This window comes from Ranitomeya variabilis, chromosome 1 (genome assembly GCF_051348905.1).
Source record: "Ranitomeya variabilis isolate aRanVar5 chromosome 1, aRanVar5.hap1, whole genome shotgun sequence".
NCBI lineage: Eukaryota > Metazoa > Chordata > Amphibia > Anura > Dendrobatidae > Ranitomeya > Ranitomeya variabilis.
This window is the reverse complement of record NC_135232.1, coordinates 721,970,053-721,990,057: the sequence shown is the minus strand read 5'-3', so window position 1 is coordinate 721,990,057 and position 20,005 is coordinate 721,970,053. Positions and strand designations below refer to the sequence as shown.

General features: G+C 47.1%; 1 protein-coding gene across 7 annotated transcripts in view; it reads left to right on the top strand.

Moving 5' to 3' along the window:
* EML5 (EMAP like 5) overlaps window positions 1-20,005 on the top strand; it is a 175,615-nt gene that overhangs the window by 110,620 nt on the left and 44,990 nt on the right. For all 7 annotated transcript variants that reach the window (XM_077267584.1, XM_077267583.1, XM_077267582.1 and 4 more), the window contains 6 exons: window positions 9,216-9,353; window positions 9,436-9,692; window positions 11,453-11,665; window positions 18,374-18,541; window positions 18,673-18,779; window positions 19,823-19,941. In XM_077267584.1, coding sequence (XP_077123699.1) covers window positions 9,216-9,353; window positions 9,436-9,692; window positions 11,453-11,665; window positions 18,374-18,541; window positions 18,673-18,779; window positions 19,823-19,941 — 1,002 coding nt within the window. The remainder of the gene's footprint in view (window positions 1-9,215; window positions 9,354-9,435; window positions 9,693-11,452; window positions 11,666-18,373; window positions 18,542-18,672; window positions 18,780-19,822; window positions 19,942-20,005) is intronic.

Here is a 20,005-nt window from a genome sequence, read left to right as displayed (position 1 = left end):
TAAAATACTTTTTCCTAATGTGGGCGTGTTTTATTAACCCTTTCTTACTATTGGATCAATAATGGATAGGCGTCTTATTGACGCCTCTCCGTTATTAACCCGGCTTAATGTCACCTTACAATAGCAAGGTGACATTAACCCCTTATTACCCCATATCCCACCGCTACACAGGAGTGGGAAGAGAGGGGCTAAGTGCCGGAATTGGCACCATTTCTGGGGCGGCTGTGGACTGGTATTTGTAGCGCGGGGGGGGGGGGGCAATGTCCATGGCCCCTCTCTAGGCTATGAATATCAGCCCGCAGCTGTCTGCGTAGCCTTTCTGGCTATAAAATATAGGGGGACCCCACGTCATTTTTTGGGGGGGTTCCCCTATTTTAATAGCCAGTAATGGCTACGCAGACAGCTGCGGGCTGATATTCATAGCAGGCTACAAATATTGGCCCCCGGCCGTTGGCTTTCCCCCTCTGGCGCAGAAAATTGCGCGGGAGCCCACGCCGTTTTTTTCCGGGTTTTTTTTTTTTTTAAATTCAACGCTCATAAAGGCCTCTTTCACACTTGCGTCGGTACGGGTCCATCGCTATGCGTCAGGCCGACGTACCGACGCACGTTGTCAAATTTGTGCACGACGTGGGCAGCGGATTCAGTTTTTCAACGCATCCGCTGCCCATTCTGAAGTGCGGGGAGGAGGGGGCGGACTATCTGCCGCGCATGCGCGGTAGAAAATGGCGGACGCGAAGGACAAAAAAGATATGTTTTTTTCATATTTTTTACAGGTTGACACTGGCTTCGGGGATCAAAATGACAAGTAATGGTGAGTATGTAATCTATGTTTAATGTACTGTATGTCTATATGTATTTAATGTATGAATATACTGTATGTAGTATGTATGTAGTATGTTTGTATGTATGTAGTATGTATGCAGTATGTATGCAGTATGTATGTAGGATGTATGTATGTAGTATGTATGTAGTATGTATGTATGTAGTATGTATGCATGTAGTATGTATGTATGTAGGATGTATGTATAGTATGTATGTAGTATGTATGTAGTATGTATGTAGTATGTGTGTAGTATGTATGTACAGTGGGGCAAAAAAGTATTTAGTCAGTCAGCAATAGTGCAAGTTCCACCACTTAAAAAGATGAGAGGCGTCTGTAATTTACATCATAGGTAGACCTCAACTATGGGAGACAAACTGAGACAAAAAAATCCAGAAAATCACATTGTCTGTTTATTTATCATTTTATTTGCATATTATGGTGGAAAATAAGTATTTGGTCAGAAACAAACAATCAAGATTTCTGGCTCTCACAGACCTGTAACTTCTTCTTTAAGAGTCTCCTCTTTCCTCCACTCATTACCTGTAGTAATGGCACCTGTTTAAACTTGTTATCAGTATAAAAAGACACCTGTGCACACCCTCAAACAGTCTGACTCCAAACTCCACTATGGTGAAGACCAAAGAGCTGTCAAAGGACACCAGAAACAAAATTGTAGCCCTGCACCAGGCTGGGAAGACTGAATCTGCAATAGCCAACCAGCTTGGAGTGAAGAAATCAACAGTGGGAGCAATAATTAGAAAATGGAAGACATTCAAGACCACTGATAATCTCCCTCGATCTGGGGCTCCACGCAAAATCCCACCCAATGGGGTCAGAATCATCACAAGAACGGTGAGCAAAAATCCCAGAACCACGCGGGGGGACCTAGTGAATGAACTGCAGAGAGCTGGGACCAATGTAACAAGGCCTACCATAAGTAACACACTACGCCACCATGGACTCAGATCCTGCAGTGCCAGACGTGTCCCACTGCTTAAGCCAGTACATGTCCGGGCCCGTCTGAAGTTTGCTAGAGAGCATTTGGATGATCCAGAGGAGTTTTGGGAGAATGTCCTATGGTCTGATGAAACCAAACTGGAACTGTTTGGTAGAAACACAACTTGTCGTGTTTGGAGGAAAAAGAATACTGAGTTGCATCCATCAAACACCATACCTACTGTAAAGCATGGTGGTGGAAACATCATGCTTTGGGGCTGTTTCTCTGCAAAGGGGCCATGACGACTGATCCGGGTACATGAAAGAATGAATGGGGCCATGTATCGTGAGATTTTGAGTGCAAACCTCCTTCCATCAGCAAGGGCATTGAAGATGAAACGTGGCTGGGTCTTTCAACATGACAATGATCCAAAGCACACCGCCAGGGCAACGAAGGAGTGGCTTCGTAAGAAGCATTTCAAGGTCCTGGAGTGGCCTAGCCAGTCTCCAGATCTCAACCCTATAGAAAACCTTTGGAGGGAGTTGAAAGTCCGTGTTGCCAAGCGAAAAGCCAAAAACATCACTGCTCTAGAGGAGATCTGCATGGAGGAATGGGCCAACATACCAACAACAGTGTGTGGCAACCTTGTGAAGACTTACAGAAAACGTTTGACCTCTGTCATTGCCAAAAAATGATATATTACAAAGTATTGAGATGAAATTTTGTTTCTGACCAAATACTTATTTTCCACCATAATATGCAAATAAAATGATAAAAAAACAGACAATGTGATTTTCTGGATTTTTTTGTCTCAGTTTGTCTCCCATAGTTGAGGTCTACCTATGATGTAAATTACAGACGCCTCTCATCTTTTTAAGTGGTGGAACTTGCACTGTTGCTGACTAACTAAATACTTTTTTGCCCCACTGTATGTAGGATGTATGTAGTATGTATGTAGTATGTATGCAGTATGCATGTAGTATGTATGTAGTATGTATGTAGGATGTATGTATAGAATGTGTGTATGTATGTAGTATGTATGTAGTATGTATGCAGTATGCATGTAGTATGTATGTAGTATGTATGTAGGATGTATGTATAGAATGTGTGTATGTAGTATGTATGTAGTATGTATGCAGTATGTATGTAGTATGTATCTATGTATGTAGTATGTATATAGTAGGTATGTATGTAGTATGTTGTATGTATGTATGCAGTATGTATGTATGTAGTATGTATGGAGTATGTTGGATATATGTATGCAGTATGTATGTATGTATGGAGTATGTATGCAGTATGTATGGAGTATGTATGCAGTATGTATGCAGTATGTATGGAGTATGCATGGAGTATGTATGGAATATTTTTTTTTTTTCATTCAACACATTGGCCGGATGATGGGACTACTACTGTCCCATCATTGGCTAATGTGTCAATCACTGTCAGTATAGCAGGCATCGTCCGATGGGACTTGCAGTCCCATCGGACGATGCCTGCACACATGCACAGACCCCCGGCACGCCGCACAGAGAGCCCCCACGCCACACAGAGAGCCCCCACGCCGCAAAGAGACCCCCCACGCCGCACAGAGACCCCCCACGCCGCACAGAGACCTCCCACGCCGCACAGAGATCCCCACGCCGCATAGAGCCTGGGCAGCCCACATAGATCCCCGGTACGCCGCATAGAGCCCAGACAGCCCACGTACAGCTCCGGCACGCAGCATAGAGCCCCGGTAGGCCCGCACACATCCCTGGCAGACCCGCACAGACCCCGCCCGCACACACAGACACTCACCGTGTCCGCCCACGCACCGCCCACACTATTCCCCCCTCCGGAACAGCATATAGAAGGACAGAAAGGGCTTATTTACGTTCCGATATTTGTGTCCCATTGACTTGCATTGGTATCGGGTATCGGCGATATCCGATATTTTTTGGATATCGGCCGATCCAATCCGATACCGATACTTTTGAATATCGGAAGGTATCGCTCAACACTAATGGTGGTATGTGGACACTATGGTGGTATCATGTTGTCACTGTATGGAGGTGTTATGTGGACATTGTATGGTGATATTATGTGGACACTATGGTGGTATGATGCGGTCACTGTATGGAGGTGTTATGTGGACATTGTATGGTGGAATTAAGAGGACACTATGGTGGTATGTGGTGACTGTATGGTGGTATTATGTGGGCACTATGATTTTATCATGTGGTCACTGTATGGAGGTGTTATGTGGACACTATGGTGGTATTATGTGAACACTATGGTCGTATCATGTGGTCACTGTATGGAGGTGTTCTGTTGTCACTATTTGTTGGTAATGTTTTGTGGCTTAATGCTGATATTATGTGGTTACTAGATGGTGGTAGCGATTGAGCGACGTACAGTGGTAGTATCAGGTCACTGTATGGCTGTATTTGAGCACAGTATAGGGGTATTATTTGGTCACTATATGGGATTATTTCAGTTTTGTATGATGTTATGTGTAGCGCCCCCACTGCCGCAGGGCCTAAGGGTACCCGGTACCGGGCCTCTGAGTCTCTGCTCTGGGGTTGTCACGGTGGCTAGACCCGGTCCGTGACCCTGCTGAGGGGCGCACAGTGAAAGGTGGTGGTATGGTGCTGATGTTATGGTGCGGTGTAGTGCCGGTCGCGGTCAATAACGAGGACACCAGGTTGCAGTCTCTTTACCTCTTTACTGAAGGCTTCTGAATCCTCAATCCGGAATACGGTTAACAGGGCTGCGCAAGTCCGGCCGGTCCGATGGCACCTCCAGAGTTCCCTTTGCAGGTGGAAATCTGTGCCTACCTTCCTGCGCTTGTGTTGTGGTCCTCCCCTGCTGTGCTTACGGGATAGTACCCCACAACTGTTGTGTCTGTTTCTCGTGTTCCCTCACAACTCGATCTGATGTTCTCCCTCTACGTCCCCCTGATCTTACGGTTAGGACGCACCCGTATGACGGGGAGGCTCGGAGCTCTTCCGGGACTCCAGCGTCGCCCCACTCCTGTTGTTACCCCCCTGTGTCTTCCTGGGTCTGGGTGAGACAGCCCGCCTGTAACTGACTGTCCTGCCATAGGTTTGAAGTTTGGCTTGGAGCTCTATACTTCCTCGGCGTTCCGGCCACCGGTTATGCGCCTCAATAGGATGTTGCCTCGTCTTACAGCACGACTCCTACTGGTATTCTCCTTGTTGCGTTGATCTCATTTCTCACTCAGCACAATAAACCTCGCTTCTTGTCCTTTCTTAGGGTACCGCCGCTATATCGTGCAGGCGCGGTCCCGTAACGTTCTCTCTGGTTGCTAGGCCTCTGTCAGGATCCCACCCCTGACAGGGACCCCTCTGAATCTTCCCCTACAACACCCTCTGCCACAAGGTGTTGCCTGGTTCCAACCCAGTCAGCTTCTGTCTAACTTCCTATCTAACCCCCAGTTTTACCAGACTGTGAGGAGTGGCCTAATGAATAGTACCCTTAGCTCCCCCTGGAGGCCAGACTGTGAAATGTATTGGTGTCTGTGATACCTGGTCAGATGAACTCCTTCAGTGCCATCAGACGTACCATAGCCCCCCTTAGCGGCGGAGCCACAGTACTGCAACGACCAGGACTCTGGGGCGCTGCACTCCCCCCCCGGTTAAATCCAGTACTCCTGGACTGGGAAGAAAACAACAATACATGTCAGCAAAAAGACATACAATTTTGAAAATGCAAGTACAAGTAAACTTTTTAACAGAGCTTCCCTTTATGGGAGGTGAGGACACTTGAACTTAACAAACATAGTTAAACACTTTAACTAACTGACTATGAATAACTTTTCTTACCCGACCGGGTATTCTACTAAGTGCAAAATCTTTGAACAATAATTTAACACTGCCTTTAAGGACGTACTCGCTAAATCCACTAAAGACCTTCTTATATCACATATAAGGCTAATGAACTTTTATGCATTCTCCTTCTTTAAATCTGCAGGACCGCCTGTCCTAACTGCTCCAGACCTACTGCCTCTCCTTTCTGTACAGGACCGCCCCTTTCCGCCCGGGCCTACTGTCCTTCCACTACTATACACAGTATAGAACATATCATTTTTCTTTCAGTTCAAGATCACTGAGCCATCTCTATATGGCTCCTAAGAGGACTCACCACTAACCCCTACGGGTTCACTTCCTGTCCTCATTCTTCTATTAACATTATTAAACATTTCTTACAATCAACTAGTTAGCTACATTTAACTTTTACATATCAGCATTATCAGTACTTTCTTTCAAAACATCATCATTCTTTAAGTGCTTTTGATGAACATCCCCTTTAAGAGGGGACCAAGTCTCTATGAGGTAGTGCAACTTCTCAAGCTGCAAGTCTGTTTGCAGTAAGGACTCCGGTAATGTCTTCAAAAACAGTATCTTCGCAAAGAGTCCTTTTCTTGTATAAAACCAGTAGAGAGCACCTTTAAGAAGGTGCAAACTATTTACAATATTAGTTTTTGAATCATTCACCGTCCATGATTCGGCAGTCCTTTGATAACTGTGCAAAAAGTGGAAAACAAACAAAAACAATAGGGATCCCGGGTCAACAAAGGGATCCCTTTAAGAATAACCCTAGACGGGTTTTAGCAGCAAAACGGTGAAAACAGTTAACTTATTTACAGTCATTAAAGCTTACTCATTACTCAGTTTCTGGCAGCCCCCACCGAGGCTTTACCTGGCAGGTGGCCCTCTGCGGCCCGGACAGGCTGGACTCCAAGTTTACTCCCGCGGCCAGGTGTACCCCGTGGGTTCGGGTCTTCTGCACGACCAGGTCGTGCGCTGCGATGAGTGTCTGCGTGGGTCGATGGATGTTGCTGGCGGCGGCGGCAGCAGCGGCTTCAGCGGCAAGCTCCTCCCCCTCGGTTCGGGATACCGCCAGAACAGCTGTGCAGCGCTGCATATCCCGGGCCCACCAGCTGCTCCCCTTTAGGTGCCGGCGATACGTGACCACATCCCCCGGCTTCAGGAAGGACTTGGCGCCGTCTCCACACAGGCAGGGCTCCACTTCATCCCGGGTGATGCGGACTCTCAGGGCTGTTCCAATCTCCTGCACGAAGCCTTTTCCTGTCTGGGGCAGGTAAACAATTACGACGCCCCACTTCGGCAGGGAGCCCTCCAGCAGCTCACCACGCGCCTCCCGTTCCACTTCCCGCTGGAACTCCGCAATCAGGTGGTTCCTGTATTCTCCCCAAGGGAAGGGCCCCATGTCTGGCCCCCCCGGTTCTTTGGGACCAGGCGGCGGGAATGCTGGGGCACCAGTGGCCGCAGCGGCGGCCGGGTCTGGTGCAGAGGTGAGGCGGTCTCCCTGGGGGTCGCAGCACTCAGTACCCCTACCTGGGGTGACTCCTCCGGCGTCACTCCATTCCCCTGGGGGAGGCACACGGGCTGGGGACCGCGCAGGCAAAGGATGCCCCTTCGACTGCTCCCACGGATCCAAATCCTCCAGCGGGGGCATATCGGAATAATCCTCTGGTGACGGGGGTCGATGCGGGGCCATCCTTTTCTGCAGGCCTTCTCTGGTCTCCAGTCCCACCTCATCTGAGTCATAGTTTCGTTTCTTCGGTCTCCGCCCGCCATAGAAGATCAGGAGGCGGATCTCCCCTGTTGACGGGCCCGTCCTCAGGATGCAACAATATTTAGACTGGGCGGACATTGTCTTTCGCGCTCTCCAGCTTGTCTACGCCCACTCCACGCCTCTCTCCTTCTCCTGCGCTCTCCTCAGCGCTATAATGCCGGCGGATTTTGGCGGCAAGTGGCACAGCACAGTCTCTGCAATAAATCACAGTCCAAGTATAATAAATCACAGTTCCAACGCACACATGACCTGATTCTTCAGGCTTAAGTAGATCCTGTTCGTGACGCCAAGTTGTAGCGCCCCCACTGCCGCAGGGCCTAGGGGTACCCGGTACCGGGCCTCTGAGTCTCTGCTCTGGGGTTGTCACGGTGGCTAGACCCGGTCCGTGACCCTGCTGAGGGGCGCACAGTGAAAGGTGGTGGTATGGTGCTGATGTTATGGTGCGGTGTAGTGCCGGTCGCGGTCAATAACGAGGACACCAGGTTGCAGTCTCTTTACCTCTTTACTGAAGGCTTCTGAATCCTCAATCCGGAATACGGTTAACAGGGCTGCGCAAGTCCGGCCGGTCCGATGGCACCTCCAGAGTTCCCTTTGCAGGTGGAAATCTGTGCCTACCTTCCTGCGCTTGTGTTGTGGTCCTCCCCTGCTGTGCTTACGGGATAGTACCCCACAACTGTTGTGTCTGTTTCTCGTGTTCCCTCACAACTCGATCTGATGTTCTCCCTCTACGTCCCCCTGATCTTACGGTTAGGACGCACCCGTATGACGGGGAGGCTCGGAGCTCTTCCGGGACTCTAGCGTCGCCCCACTCCTGTTGTTACCCCCTGTGTCTTCCTGGGTCTGGGTGAGACAGCCCACCTGTAACTGACTGTCCTGCCGTAGGTTTGAAGTTAGGCCTGGAGCTCTATACTTCCTCGGCGTTCCGGCCACCGGTTATGCGCCTCAATAGGATGTTGCCTCGTCTTACAGCACGACTCCTACTGGTGTTTCTCCTTGTTGCGTTGATCTCGTTTCTCACTCAGCACAATAAACCTCGCTTCTTGTCCTTTCTTGGGGTACCGCCGCTATATCGTGCAGGCACGGTCCCGTAACGTTCTCTTTGGTTGCTAGGCCTCTGTCAGAATCCCACCCCTGACAGGGACCCCTCTGAATCTTCCCCTACAACACCCTCTGCCACAAGGTGTTGCCTGGTTCCAACCCAGTCAGCTTTCTGTCTAACTTCCTATCTAACCTCCAGTTTTACCAGATTGTGAGGAGTGGCCTAATGCATAGTGCCCTTAGCTCCCCCTGGAGGCCAGACTGTGAAATGTATTGGTGTCTGTGATACCTGGTCAGATGAACTCCTTCAGTGCCATCAGACGTACCATAGCCCCCCTTAGCGGCGGAGCATCAGTACTGCAACGACCAGGACTCTGGGGCGCTGCACTATGCATGGTAGTATTTGAGTACTGTATGGTGGTATTAATTGATCACAGTATGGAGGCATTTTTGGTCCTCATATGTTCGTGGCAAGGCGTTTAATGATAAGCAATTTGAGAGGTCAGATGAGTGTGTCCTCTAACTTCAGCCCATTTTGCACATATCTGACATATCTAATGGGTTTAACCAGTCTGAGGGGGATATTACTGCACAAATCCCTCACCTGCCCTGCTTGTTACATGTTACCTGCAATGATATATTGTATCAGTCCGTAATCAAGAATAGAAATAATTGTAGCAAACCCTCAGCTTTGCAAAATATTTAGACTGAATAGGTTTACAGCCTCCCAGTCACTGACAGCAAGCAGACATAGTACGTTTGTGATATCAGCGATCTCCCCGAGGCCAGTGTCTGATGGCTGCTTTATACCTGCAGGATCTGGAGTCTGGTGGATCATGCACTCATCGCTCGCTGCAATATGGAGGAGCCCATCCGCTGCGCAGCTGTCAGTACGGATGGCATCCACCTGGCACTGGGCATGAAGGATGGCTCGTTTACTGTGCTCAGAGTCAGGTGAGTCCATAACCTCTGTGTCTCCTAGCTGATTTACTTCCCAGAAGTCCTCGATAATTTGGGGTTCACGACTCTCCTCCAGGGACATGACCGAGGTCGTTCACATCAAGGACAGGAAGGAAGCCATTCATGAGCTGAAGTACTCGCCCGACGGAAACTTCCTGGCCGTAGGCTCCAATGACAGCTGCGTGGACATATACGGGGTGGTACAGAGATACAAGAAAGTGGGCGAGTGCCTGGGCTCGCTGACCTTCATCACACACATGGACTGGTCCTCCGATAGTAAATATCTGCAGACCAACGATGGAAGCGGCAAAAGAATGTTCTACAGGATGCCAGGTGGAGACCCAATACTGATCATAATGAATGTTCCATGGAAAGTCATAAAGATCTTAGTAATCTCTACGGAATGTTACTATGACCTTTCAAAGGATGACAGCAAAAGCGCTGACTCATTTCATCAGCCTTGGAAAGGTCTTAGAATGATCTGTGGCATGTTAGGAAGGTTTTGGAATGTTTTCTCGAATGTTAGAAAGCTCTTAGAATGTCATGTGGAATGTTAGAAAGCTCTGAGAATGTTCTGTGGCATGTTAGGAAGGTCTTAAAATGTTCTGTGGCATGTTAGAAAGGTCGTAGAATGTGAGGAATGTCTTAGAATGCGCTGTGGAATGTTAGAAAGGTCTTAGAATGTTCTGTGGCATGTTAGGAAGGTCTTAAAATGTTCTGTGGCATGTTAGAAAGGTCGTAGAATGTGAGGAATGTCTTAGAATGCGCTGTGGAATGTTAGAAAGCTCTTAGAATGTTCTGTGACATGTTAGGAAGGTCTTAAAATGTTCTGTGGCATGTTAGAAAGGTCGTAGAATGTGAGGAATGTCTTAGAATGCGCTGTGGAATGTTAGAAAGCTCTTAGAATGTTCTGTGACATGTTAGGAAGGTCTTAAAATGTTCTGTGGCATGTTAGAAAGGTCGTAGAATGTGAGGAATGTCTTAGAATGCGCTGTGGAATGTTAGAAAGGTCTTAGAATGTTCTGTGACATGTTAGGAAGGTCTTAAAATGTTCTGTGGCATGTTAGAAAGGTCGTAGAATGTGAGGAATGTCTTAGAATGCGCTGTGGAATGTTAGAAAGCTCTTAGAATGTTCTGTGACATGTTAGGAAGGTCTTAAAATGTTCTGTGGTATGTTAGAAAGGTTGTAGAATGTTAGGAATGTCTTAGAATGCTCTGTGGAATGTTAAGAAGGTCTTAGAATGTTCTGTGGAATGTTAGAAAGGTCTTAGAATGTTCTGTGACATGTTAGGAAGGTCTTAAAATGTTCTGTGGTATGTTAGAAAGGTTGTAGAATGTTAGGAATGTCTTAGAATGCTCTGTGGAATGTTAAGAAGGTCTTAGAATGTTCTGTGGAATGTTAGAAAGGTCTTAGAATGTTCTGTGACATGTTAGGAAGGTCTTAAAATGTTATGTGGTATGTTAGAAAGGTTGTAGAATGTTAGGAATGTCTTAGAATGCTCTGTGGAATGTTAAGAAGGTCTTAGAATGTTCTGTGGAATGTTAGAAAGGTCTTAGAATGTTCTGTGGCATGTTAGAAAGGTTGTACAATGTTCTGTGGAATGTTAGAAAGGTCTTAGAATGTTCTGTGGCATGTTAGAAAGATCTTAGTATGTTCTGAGGAATGTTAGAAATGTATTAGAATGTTTTTTGGCATGTCAGAAAGATTTTAGAATGTTCTGTGGCATGTTATAAAAGTCTTAGAGTGTTCCATGGAATGTTAGAAAGCTCTTAGAATGTTCTGTGGAATATCAGAAAGGTTGTATTCTTTATAATGTGATCTTAAGAAATTATTTTAAAATGCTCCTATCAGATTCACCAGATCCCTTAAATTGACTGGGATTTCTCTTGGTTACAACCTGTCGATAAGGGTACTGCTGTTTTATAATTGTGTCTCCTATTGCAGCTAAGCCACACTTTATTAGAGGCAAGCTGCAATAACATACACAACCTGTGAGCAGCAGTGGCGCTGTTGGAGGTTTATTTTTCTTTTTAATGAGTAATCCATGTTCTTCTGATCCTGGCCACACGTTTAATGATTTCTCTGTTCTTAGGGGGCAAGGAGATCACCATCAAAGAGGAGCTGAAGGGTGTGCAGTGGGCGCGATGGACGTGTGTCACTGGTAACGAAGTGAACGGCATCGGACCCAAATATGCGGATGTGATTGAGATCAACTCAGTAGATGCCAATTACCTAGGGCAAGTGCTTGTGACGGCCGACGACTACGGGATAGTGAAGCTTTTCCGGTATCCATGTCCAAGAAAAGGTGAAGACTCCAGTATAAACACAAACTTATATGTCCCTAATCTGCTATAACCTGGGCATCTCCTGTAAATAATTATATATGTACAGCTGGTATAACCTGGACATCTCCTGTATATAATTATATATGTACAGCTGGTATAACCTGAGCATCTCCTGTATATAATTATATATGTACAGCTGGTATAACCTGGGCATCTCCTCTATATAATTATATATGTACAGCCGGTATAACCTGGACATCTCCTGTATATAATTATTTATGTACAGCTGGTATAACCTGGGCATCTCCTCTATATAATTATATATGTACAGCTGGTATAACCTTGATATCTCCTGTATATAATTTTATATGCACAGTTAGTATAACCTGGGCATCTCCTGTATATAATTATATATGTACAGCTAGTATAACCTGGGCATCTCCTGTATATAATTATATATGTACAGCTGGTATAACCTGGGCATCTCCTGTATATAATTATATATGTACAGCCGGTATAACCTGGGCATCTCCTGTATATAATTATATATGTACAGTTGGTATAACCTGGGCATCTCCTGTATATAATTATGTATGTACAGCTGGTATAACCTTGACATCTCCTGTATATAATTATATATGCACAGTTAGTATAACCTGGGCATCTCCTGTATATAGTTATATATGTACAGCTGGTATAACCTGGGCATCTCCTGTATATAATTACATATGTACAGATGGTATAACCTGGGCATCTCCTGTATATAATTACATATGTACAGCTGATATAACCCAGGTATCTCCTGTATATAATTATGTATGTACAGCTGGTATAACCTGGGGATATCATGTATATAATTATATATGTACAGCTGGTGTAACCTGGGCATCTCCTGTATATAATTATATATGTACAGCTGGTATAACCTGGGCATCTCCTGTATATACCGTATATACTCGAGTATAAGCTGACCCGAGTATAAGCCGACCCCCCTAATTTTGCAACAAAAAACTAGGAAATCTTATTGACTCGAGTAAAAGCCTAGGGTAAAATGCAGCAGCTACCGGTAAATGTCAAAAATAAAAATAGATACCAATAAAAGTAAAATTAATTGAGATATCAGTAGGTTAAGTGTTTTTGAATATCCATATTGAATCGGGAGCCCCATATAATGCTCCATACAGTTCATTATGGCCCCATAAGATGCTCCATACAAAATAGGCCCCATATAATGCTCCATACAGTTCATTATGGCCCCATAAGATGCCCCATATAATGCTCCATGCAGTTCTTTATGGCCCCATAAATGCCCCATATAATGCTCCATGCAGTTCTTTATGGCCCCATAGATGCTCCATATAATGCTCCATGCAGTTCTTTATGGCCCCATAGATGCCCCATATAATGCTCCATGCAGTTCTTTATGGCCCCATAGATGCCCCATATAATGCTCCATGCAGTTCTTTATGGTCCCATATAATGCTTCATGCAGTTCTTTATGGCCCCATATAATGCTCCATGCCGTTCTTTATGGCCCCATAGATGCTCCATATAATGCTCCATGCAGTTCTTTATGGCCCCATGTAATGCTCCATATAATGCTCCATGCAGTTCATTATGGCCCCATAGATGCCCCATATAATGCTCCATGCAGTTCTTTATGGCCCCATAGATGCCCCATATAATGCTCCATGCAGTTCTTTATGGGCCCATAGATGCCCCATATAATGCTCCATGCAGTAATTTATGGCCCCATAGATGCTCCCTATAATGCTCCATGCAGTTCATTATGGCCCCATAGATACCCCATATAATGCTCCATGCAGTTCTTTATGGCCCCATAGGTGCCCCATATAATGCTCCATGCAGTTATGGCCCCATAAATGCCCCATATAATGCTCCATGCAGTTATGGCCCCACATAATGCTCCATGCAGTTATGGCCCCATAGATGCCCCATATAATGCTCCATGCAGTTATGGCCCCATAGATGCTCCATATAATGCTCCATGCAGTTATGGCCCCATAGATGCCCCATATAATCCTCCATGCAGTTATGGCCCCATAGATGCCCCATATAATGCTCCATGCAGTTCTTTATGGCCCCATAGATGCCCCATATAATGCTCCATGCAGTTCTTTATGGCCCCATAGATGCCCCATATAATGCTCCATGCAGTTCTTTATGGGCCCATAGATGCCCCATATAATGCTCCATGCAGTAATTTATGGCCCCATAGATGCTCCCTATAATGCTCCATGCAGTTCATTATGGCCCCATAGATACCCCATATAATGCTCCATGCAGTTCTTTATGGCCCCATAGATGCCCCATATAATGCTCCATGCAGTTATGGCCCCATAAATGCCCCATATAATGCTCCATGCAGTTCATTATGGCCCCATAGATGCCCCATATAATGCTCCATGCAGTTCTTTATGGCCCCATAGATGCCCCATATAATGCTCCATGCAGTTCTTTATGGGCCCATAGATGCCCCATATAATGCTCCATGCAGTAATTTATGGCCCCATAGATGCTCCCTATAATGCTCCATGCAGTTCATTATGGCCCCATAGATACCGCATATAATGCTCCATGCAGTTCTTTATGGCCCCATAGATGCCCCATATAATGCTCCATGCAGTTATGGCCCCATAAATGCCCCATATAATGCTCCATGCAGTTATGGCCCCATATAATGCTCCATGCAGTTATGGCCCCATAGATGCCCCATATAATGCTCCATGCAGTTATGGCCCCATAGATGCTCCATATAATGCTCCATGCAGTTATGGCCCCATAGATGCCCCATATAATCCTCCATGCAGTTATGGCCCCATAGATGCCCCATATAATGCTCCATGCAGCTCTTTATGGTCCCATAGATGCTCCATATAACAATGTGCCACATGTAATGCTGCTGCTGCACTAAAAAAAAAATGACATACTCACCTCTCGTCGCTGACCGCTGCTCCTTAGCGTCCCGTCTCTCTGCACTGGCTGTTCAGGCAGAGGGCGGCGCGCACGCTAATACATCATCGTGCCCTCTGACCTGAACAGTCACTGCAGAGGATGCGGAAGACTGAGCGGCGGTGGAACGAGGGAAGGTGAATATGACATACTCACCTGCTCCCGGCGCTCCTGACGCGGTCCCTGCATGTCTCACGTCTCCAGGAGCGGCAGCTTCTTCCTGTAGTGAGCGATCACATGGTACCGCTCATTACAGTAATGAATATGTGGCTCCACCCCTATGGGAGTGGAGTCCATATTCATTACTTTAATGAGCGGTACCAGTGACCACTGAACAGGGGAAAAAGCTGCCGCGCCCCAAGACCGTGGGACATGCAGGGACCGCGTCAGGGGCAGGTGAGTACTTGACAGGCGTCGCTCCCCCTCACCTGCCAACCCCCCCGCCTTCCATGACTCGAGTATAAGTCGAGAGGGGCACTTTCAGCCCATTTTTTGGGGCTGAAAATCTCGGCTTATACTCGAGTATATACGGTAATTATTTATGTACAGCTGGTATAACCTGGACATCTCCTGTATGTAATTGTATAGGTACAGCTGCTATAACCTGCGCACCTCCTGTATCTAATTATATATGTATAGCTGAAAGACCTTGACATCTCCTGTATATACCATAATTATATATGTACAGGTGGTATAACCTGGACATCTCCTGTATATAATTATATATCTACAGCTGCTATAACCTGGGCATCTCCTGTATATAATTATATATGTATAGCTGGTATAACCTGGGCATGTCCTGTATATAATTATATATGTACAGCTGGTATAACCTGGGCATCTCCTGTATATAATTATATATGTACAGCTGGTATAACCTGGGAATCTCCTGTATATAATTATATATGTACAGCTGGTATAACCTGGGCATCTCCTGTATATAATTATATATGTACAGGTGGTATAACCTGGGCATTTCCTCTCTTTATATAAAAACGAGTGTGTGTATCAGCGATGATGTCATAATGGTTGCCATGGTGACAATGATGTCATAATGTCATAATAGGTTGCAATGGTGACGGTGATGTCATAATGGTTGCCATAGCGACAATGTCATAATAGGTTGTAATGGTGACGGTTATGTCATAATGGTTGCCATGGTGACGATATCATAAGTTGCCATGGCGACGATGATGACTGCATGGTTGCCATGGTGAAAATGATGTCATAATGGGTATATGGGCACGGAATTATGGGATGGAGGATGTGTGATGGGTACGGGACTATGGGACGGAGGATGTGTTATGGGTATTCGGGCACGGGACTATGGGATGGAGGATATGTATGATGGGTATATGGGTACAGGACTATGGGATGGTGGATGTGTATGATGGGTATATGGGCACGGGACTATGGGATGGAGGATATGTATGATGGGTATATGGGCATGGAACTATGGGATGAAGGATGTGTATGATAGGTATATGGGCACGGGACTATGGGATGGAGGATGTGTATGATGGGTATATGGGCACGGGACTATGGGATGGAGGATATGTATGATGGGTATGTGGGCATGGAACTATGGGATGAAGGATGTGTATGATGTGTATATGGGCATGGAACTATGGGATGGAGGATGTCTATGATGGGTGTATGGGCACGGGACTATGGGATAGAGGATGTTTATGATGGGTGTATGGGCATGGAACTATGGGATGGAGGATGTGTATGATGGGTATATGGGCACTGGACTATGGGATGGAGGATGTGTATGATGGGTATATGGGCATGGAACTATGGGATGAAGGATGTGTATGATGGGTATATCGGCACGGGACTATGGGATGGAGGATGTGTATGATGGGTATATGGGCATGGAACTATGGGATGAAGGATGTGTATGATGGGTATATGGGCACGGGACTATGGGATGGAGGTTATGTATAATGGGTATATGGGCACGGGACTATGGGATGGAGGATAATCATTATAATATTTTGTTACAACTAACCACAGTTAGTTGCAATGCCGGGCTCTTCAGCTAGTATAATTATATATTCACAGCTGGTATAACCTGGGCATCTCCTCTATATAATTATGTATGCATTGCACAGCTGATATAACCTGGGCATCTCCTCTATATAATTATGTATGCACAGCTGATATAACCTGGGCATCTCCTTTACATAATTATATACATGGCTGGTATAACCTGGTCTTGATTGTTAGTTATGTGTTGCACTTCCTGGTTGTCTCTCTTTTTCTCCACTATTATACGTCCAATCAGAAATTAACGATGCGCCATTAATATTTGAACACGTTAGTTACTCGGTATGTCGCGATCGGACTCAGGCCGTGAATCTTTTTTATCTCGGTCTTTACGCTCAGGAGCTGTGAAATAAGGATTTATTATAATTGTGTAATAGCAATTTGTCCTCTCTGTCCAAATCCGGGGTCTTCCGGGTGGCCTATACAGATCAGCGACCGTGGGGGTCACAAAATGAGAATTGTGTAGTGGCATGAGCTGGGTTACCAGCAGCACAGAGTATTTTAGGAGTGAACTGATCCTTGTGAGAGGACACGAACCCACATAGAAAAATTAGCAAGGCTTAAGCTATGTGCACACGTTGTGGATCGGTGTTTGGATCTTTCTGCACTGTTTTTGCAAAATCCGCAGGTAAACCGCACAGCGGATTACCCGCGGAATTACCACTGTTTTACCACTTGCGGTTTTACACCTGCGGATTCCTATTATGGAGCAGGTGTAAACCGCTGCGGAATCCGCACAAAGAATTGACATGCTGCGGAAAAACACCACTGCGTTTCCGCGCGTTGTTTTCTGCAGCATGGGCACTGCGGATTTTGTTTTCCATAGGTTTACATGGTACTGTACACCGCATGGAAACCTGCTGCAGATCCGCAGTGTCAAATCCGCAACGTGTGCACATAGTCTTACAGCATCACAGAGTATTTCAGGAGAAACCTGTGCTGATCAGGAGAGACATGAGCTGGCTTTGTAGTGGATCGCAGATTGTGGGTACTTAGTGGCAGGGGCAGCATTCCCAGCAGCACAGAGTATGTCAGGAGAGGCTTGAGCTGGCTTTGTAGGGGGTCGCAGATTGTGGGTACTTAGTGGCAGGGGCAGGATTCCCAGCAGCACAGAGTATGTCAGGAGAGGCATGAGCTGGCTTTGTAGGGGGTTGCAGATTGTGGGTACTTCGTGGCAGGGGCAGGATTCCCAGCAGCACAGAGTATGTCAGGAGAGGCATGAGCTGGCTTTGTAGGGGGTCGCAGATTGTTGGTACTTAGTGGCAGGGGCAGGATTCCCAGCAGCACAGAGTATGTTAGGAGAGACATGAGCTGGCTTTGTAGAGGGTCACAGATTGTTAGTACTTAGTATCAGGGCAGGATTCCCAGCAGCACAGAGTGTGTCAGGAGAGACATGAGCTGGCTTTGTAGGGGGTCGCAGATTGTTGGTACTTAGTGGCAGGGGTTGGATTCCCAGCAGCACAGAGTATTTCAGGAGAGGCATGAGCTGGCTTTGTAGGGGGTCGCAGATTGTTGGTACTTAGTGGCAGGGGTTGGATTCCCAGCAGCACAGAGTATTTCAGGAGAGACATGAGCTGGCTTTGTAGGGGGTCGCAGATTGTTGGTACTTAGTGGCAGGGGTTGGATTCCCAGCAGCACAGAGTATTTCAGACTGGTGAAGTGATGATTTTATAAACAAAGTTCATTGTATTTTGTGTTTCCAGGAGCGAAGTTTAGGAAGTACCTAGGTCACTCAGCTCACGTGACGAGCGTTCGCTGGTCACATGACTATCAGTGGATCGTTTCCGTCGGTGGCGCCGATCATTCCGTGTTTCAGTGGAAATTTATTCCGGACAGGAAACTGAAGGACGCGCTGCACATCGCTCCGCAAGGTGAGTACAGGGTGGATGATGCACTGTACACGTGTGCTGGGGGCTCCAGTGTGACTTGTTCGACATGGAGACCACAAGTCCCAGCATGCGGCTGTCACAGGCTGTCACATTGTCATTTCCTTCGTTCTCAGAGAGTCTGATGGATTCTAACAGCGATGAATCGGATTCGGAGCAGTCCGATGTCCCAGAGCTGGACTCTGAGATCGAGCAGGAGACGCAGATGACCTACCGCCGGCAGGTGAATCATTGATTACCCCCTGCACGCTGCAGATCGTGTGCTGGAGTGTGCGTGCTGGAGTGTGCGTGCTGGAGTGTGCGTGCTGGAGTGTGCGTGCTGGAGTGTGCGTGCTGGAGTGTGCGCGCCGTAGTGTGCGCGCCGTAGTGTGCGCGCCGTAGTGTGCGCGCTGGAGAGTGTGCTGTAGTTCGTGTGCTGCAGATCGTGTGCTGGAGTGTGCGTGCTGGAGTGTGCGTGCTGGAGTGTGCGTGCTGGAGTGTGCGTGCTGGAGTGTGCGTGCTGGAGTGTGCGCGCCGTAGTGTGCGCGCCGTAGTGTGCGCGCTGGAGAGTGTGCTGTAGTTTGTGTGCTGCAGATCGTGTGCTGGAGTGTGCATGCTGGAGTGTGCGTGCTGGAGTGTGTGCGTGCTGGAGTGTGCGCGCCGTAGTGTGCGCGCTGGAGAGTGTGCTGTAGTTCGTGTGCTGCAGATCGTGTGCTGGAGTGTGCATGCTGGAGTGTGCATGCTGGAGTGTGCGTGCCGGAGTGTGTGCGCCGTAGTGTGCGCGCCGTAGTGTGCGCGCCGTAGTGTGCGCGCTGGAGAGTGTGCTGTAGTTCGTGTGCTGCAGATCGTGTGCTGGAGTGTGCGTGCTGCAGTGTGTGCGCCGGAGTGTGTGCGCCGGAGTGTGCGCGCCGGAGTGTGCGCGCTGGAGAGTGTGCTGTAGTTCGTGTGCTGCAGATCGTGTGCTGGAGAATGTGTGCTGCAGAGCGTGCACTGTGTTATATCAGGACTCCTAGGAGTCGGGTGTTTGGGAGTCTGATGTGACACCCAGAACCAGGCTCAGCACTGACAACTGGGTCACAGGTTACATTTACCTGCAAGCTGCTGCCATAACCGACTCTGCAATAAGTCATTATCTACTGCCACAAGCTGCTACAGATGTCACCACCAGTGGGCAGGGCTGACAACCTCTCACTCATCATGCACAGGCTGGTTGTCAGCAGTAATAGATGAGCCGGTCTGACAACCTCTGGTCTCTCTCTTATAAATCTTCTTCTTCTTTTTTTTCAGGTTTATAAAGAAGATCTACCTCAGCTTAAAGAGCAATGCAAAGACAAACACAGAAGTGCTTCTTCTAAGAGGAGGGAGCGCGCTCCTGTCAACAGCATCCGCCTGCATTTTGTGCACGGGTGAGTGGTGGTCCGTGAGTTATGGGTCATGTGCATGTATGGCGATGCATTATAGGAGCGCCGC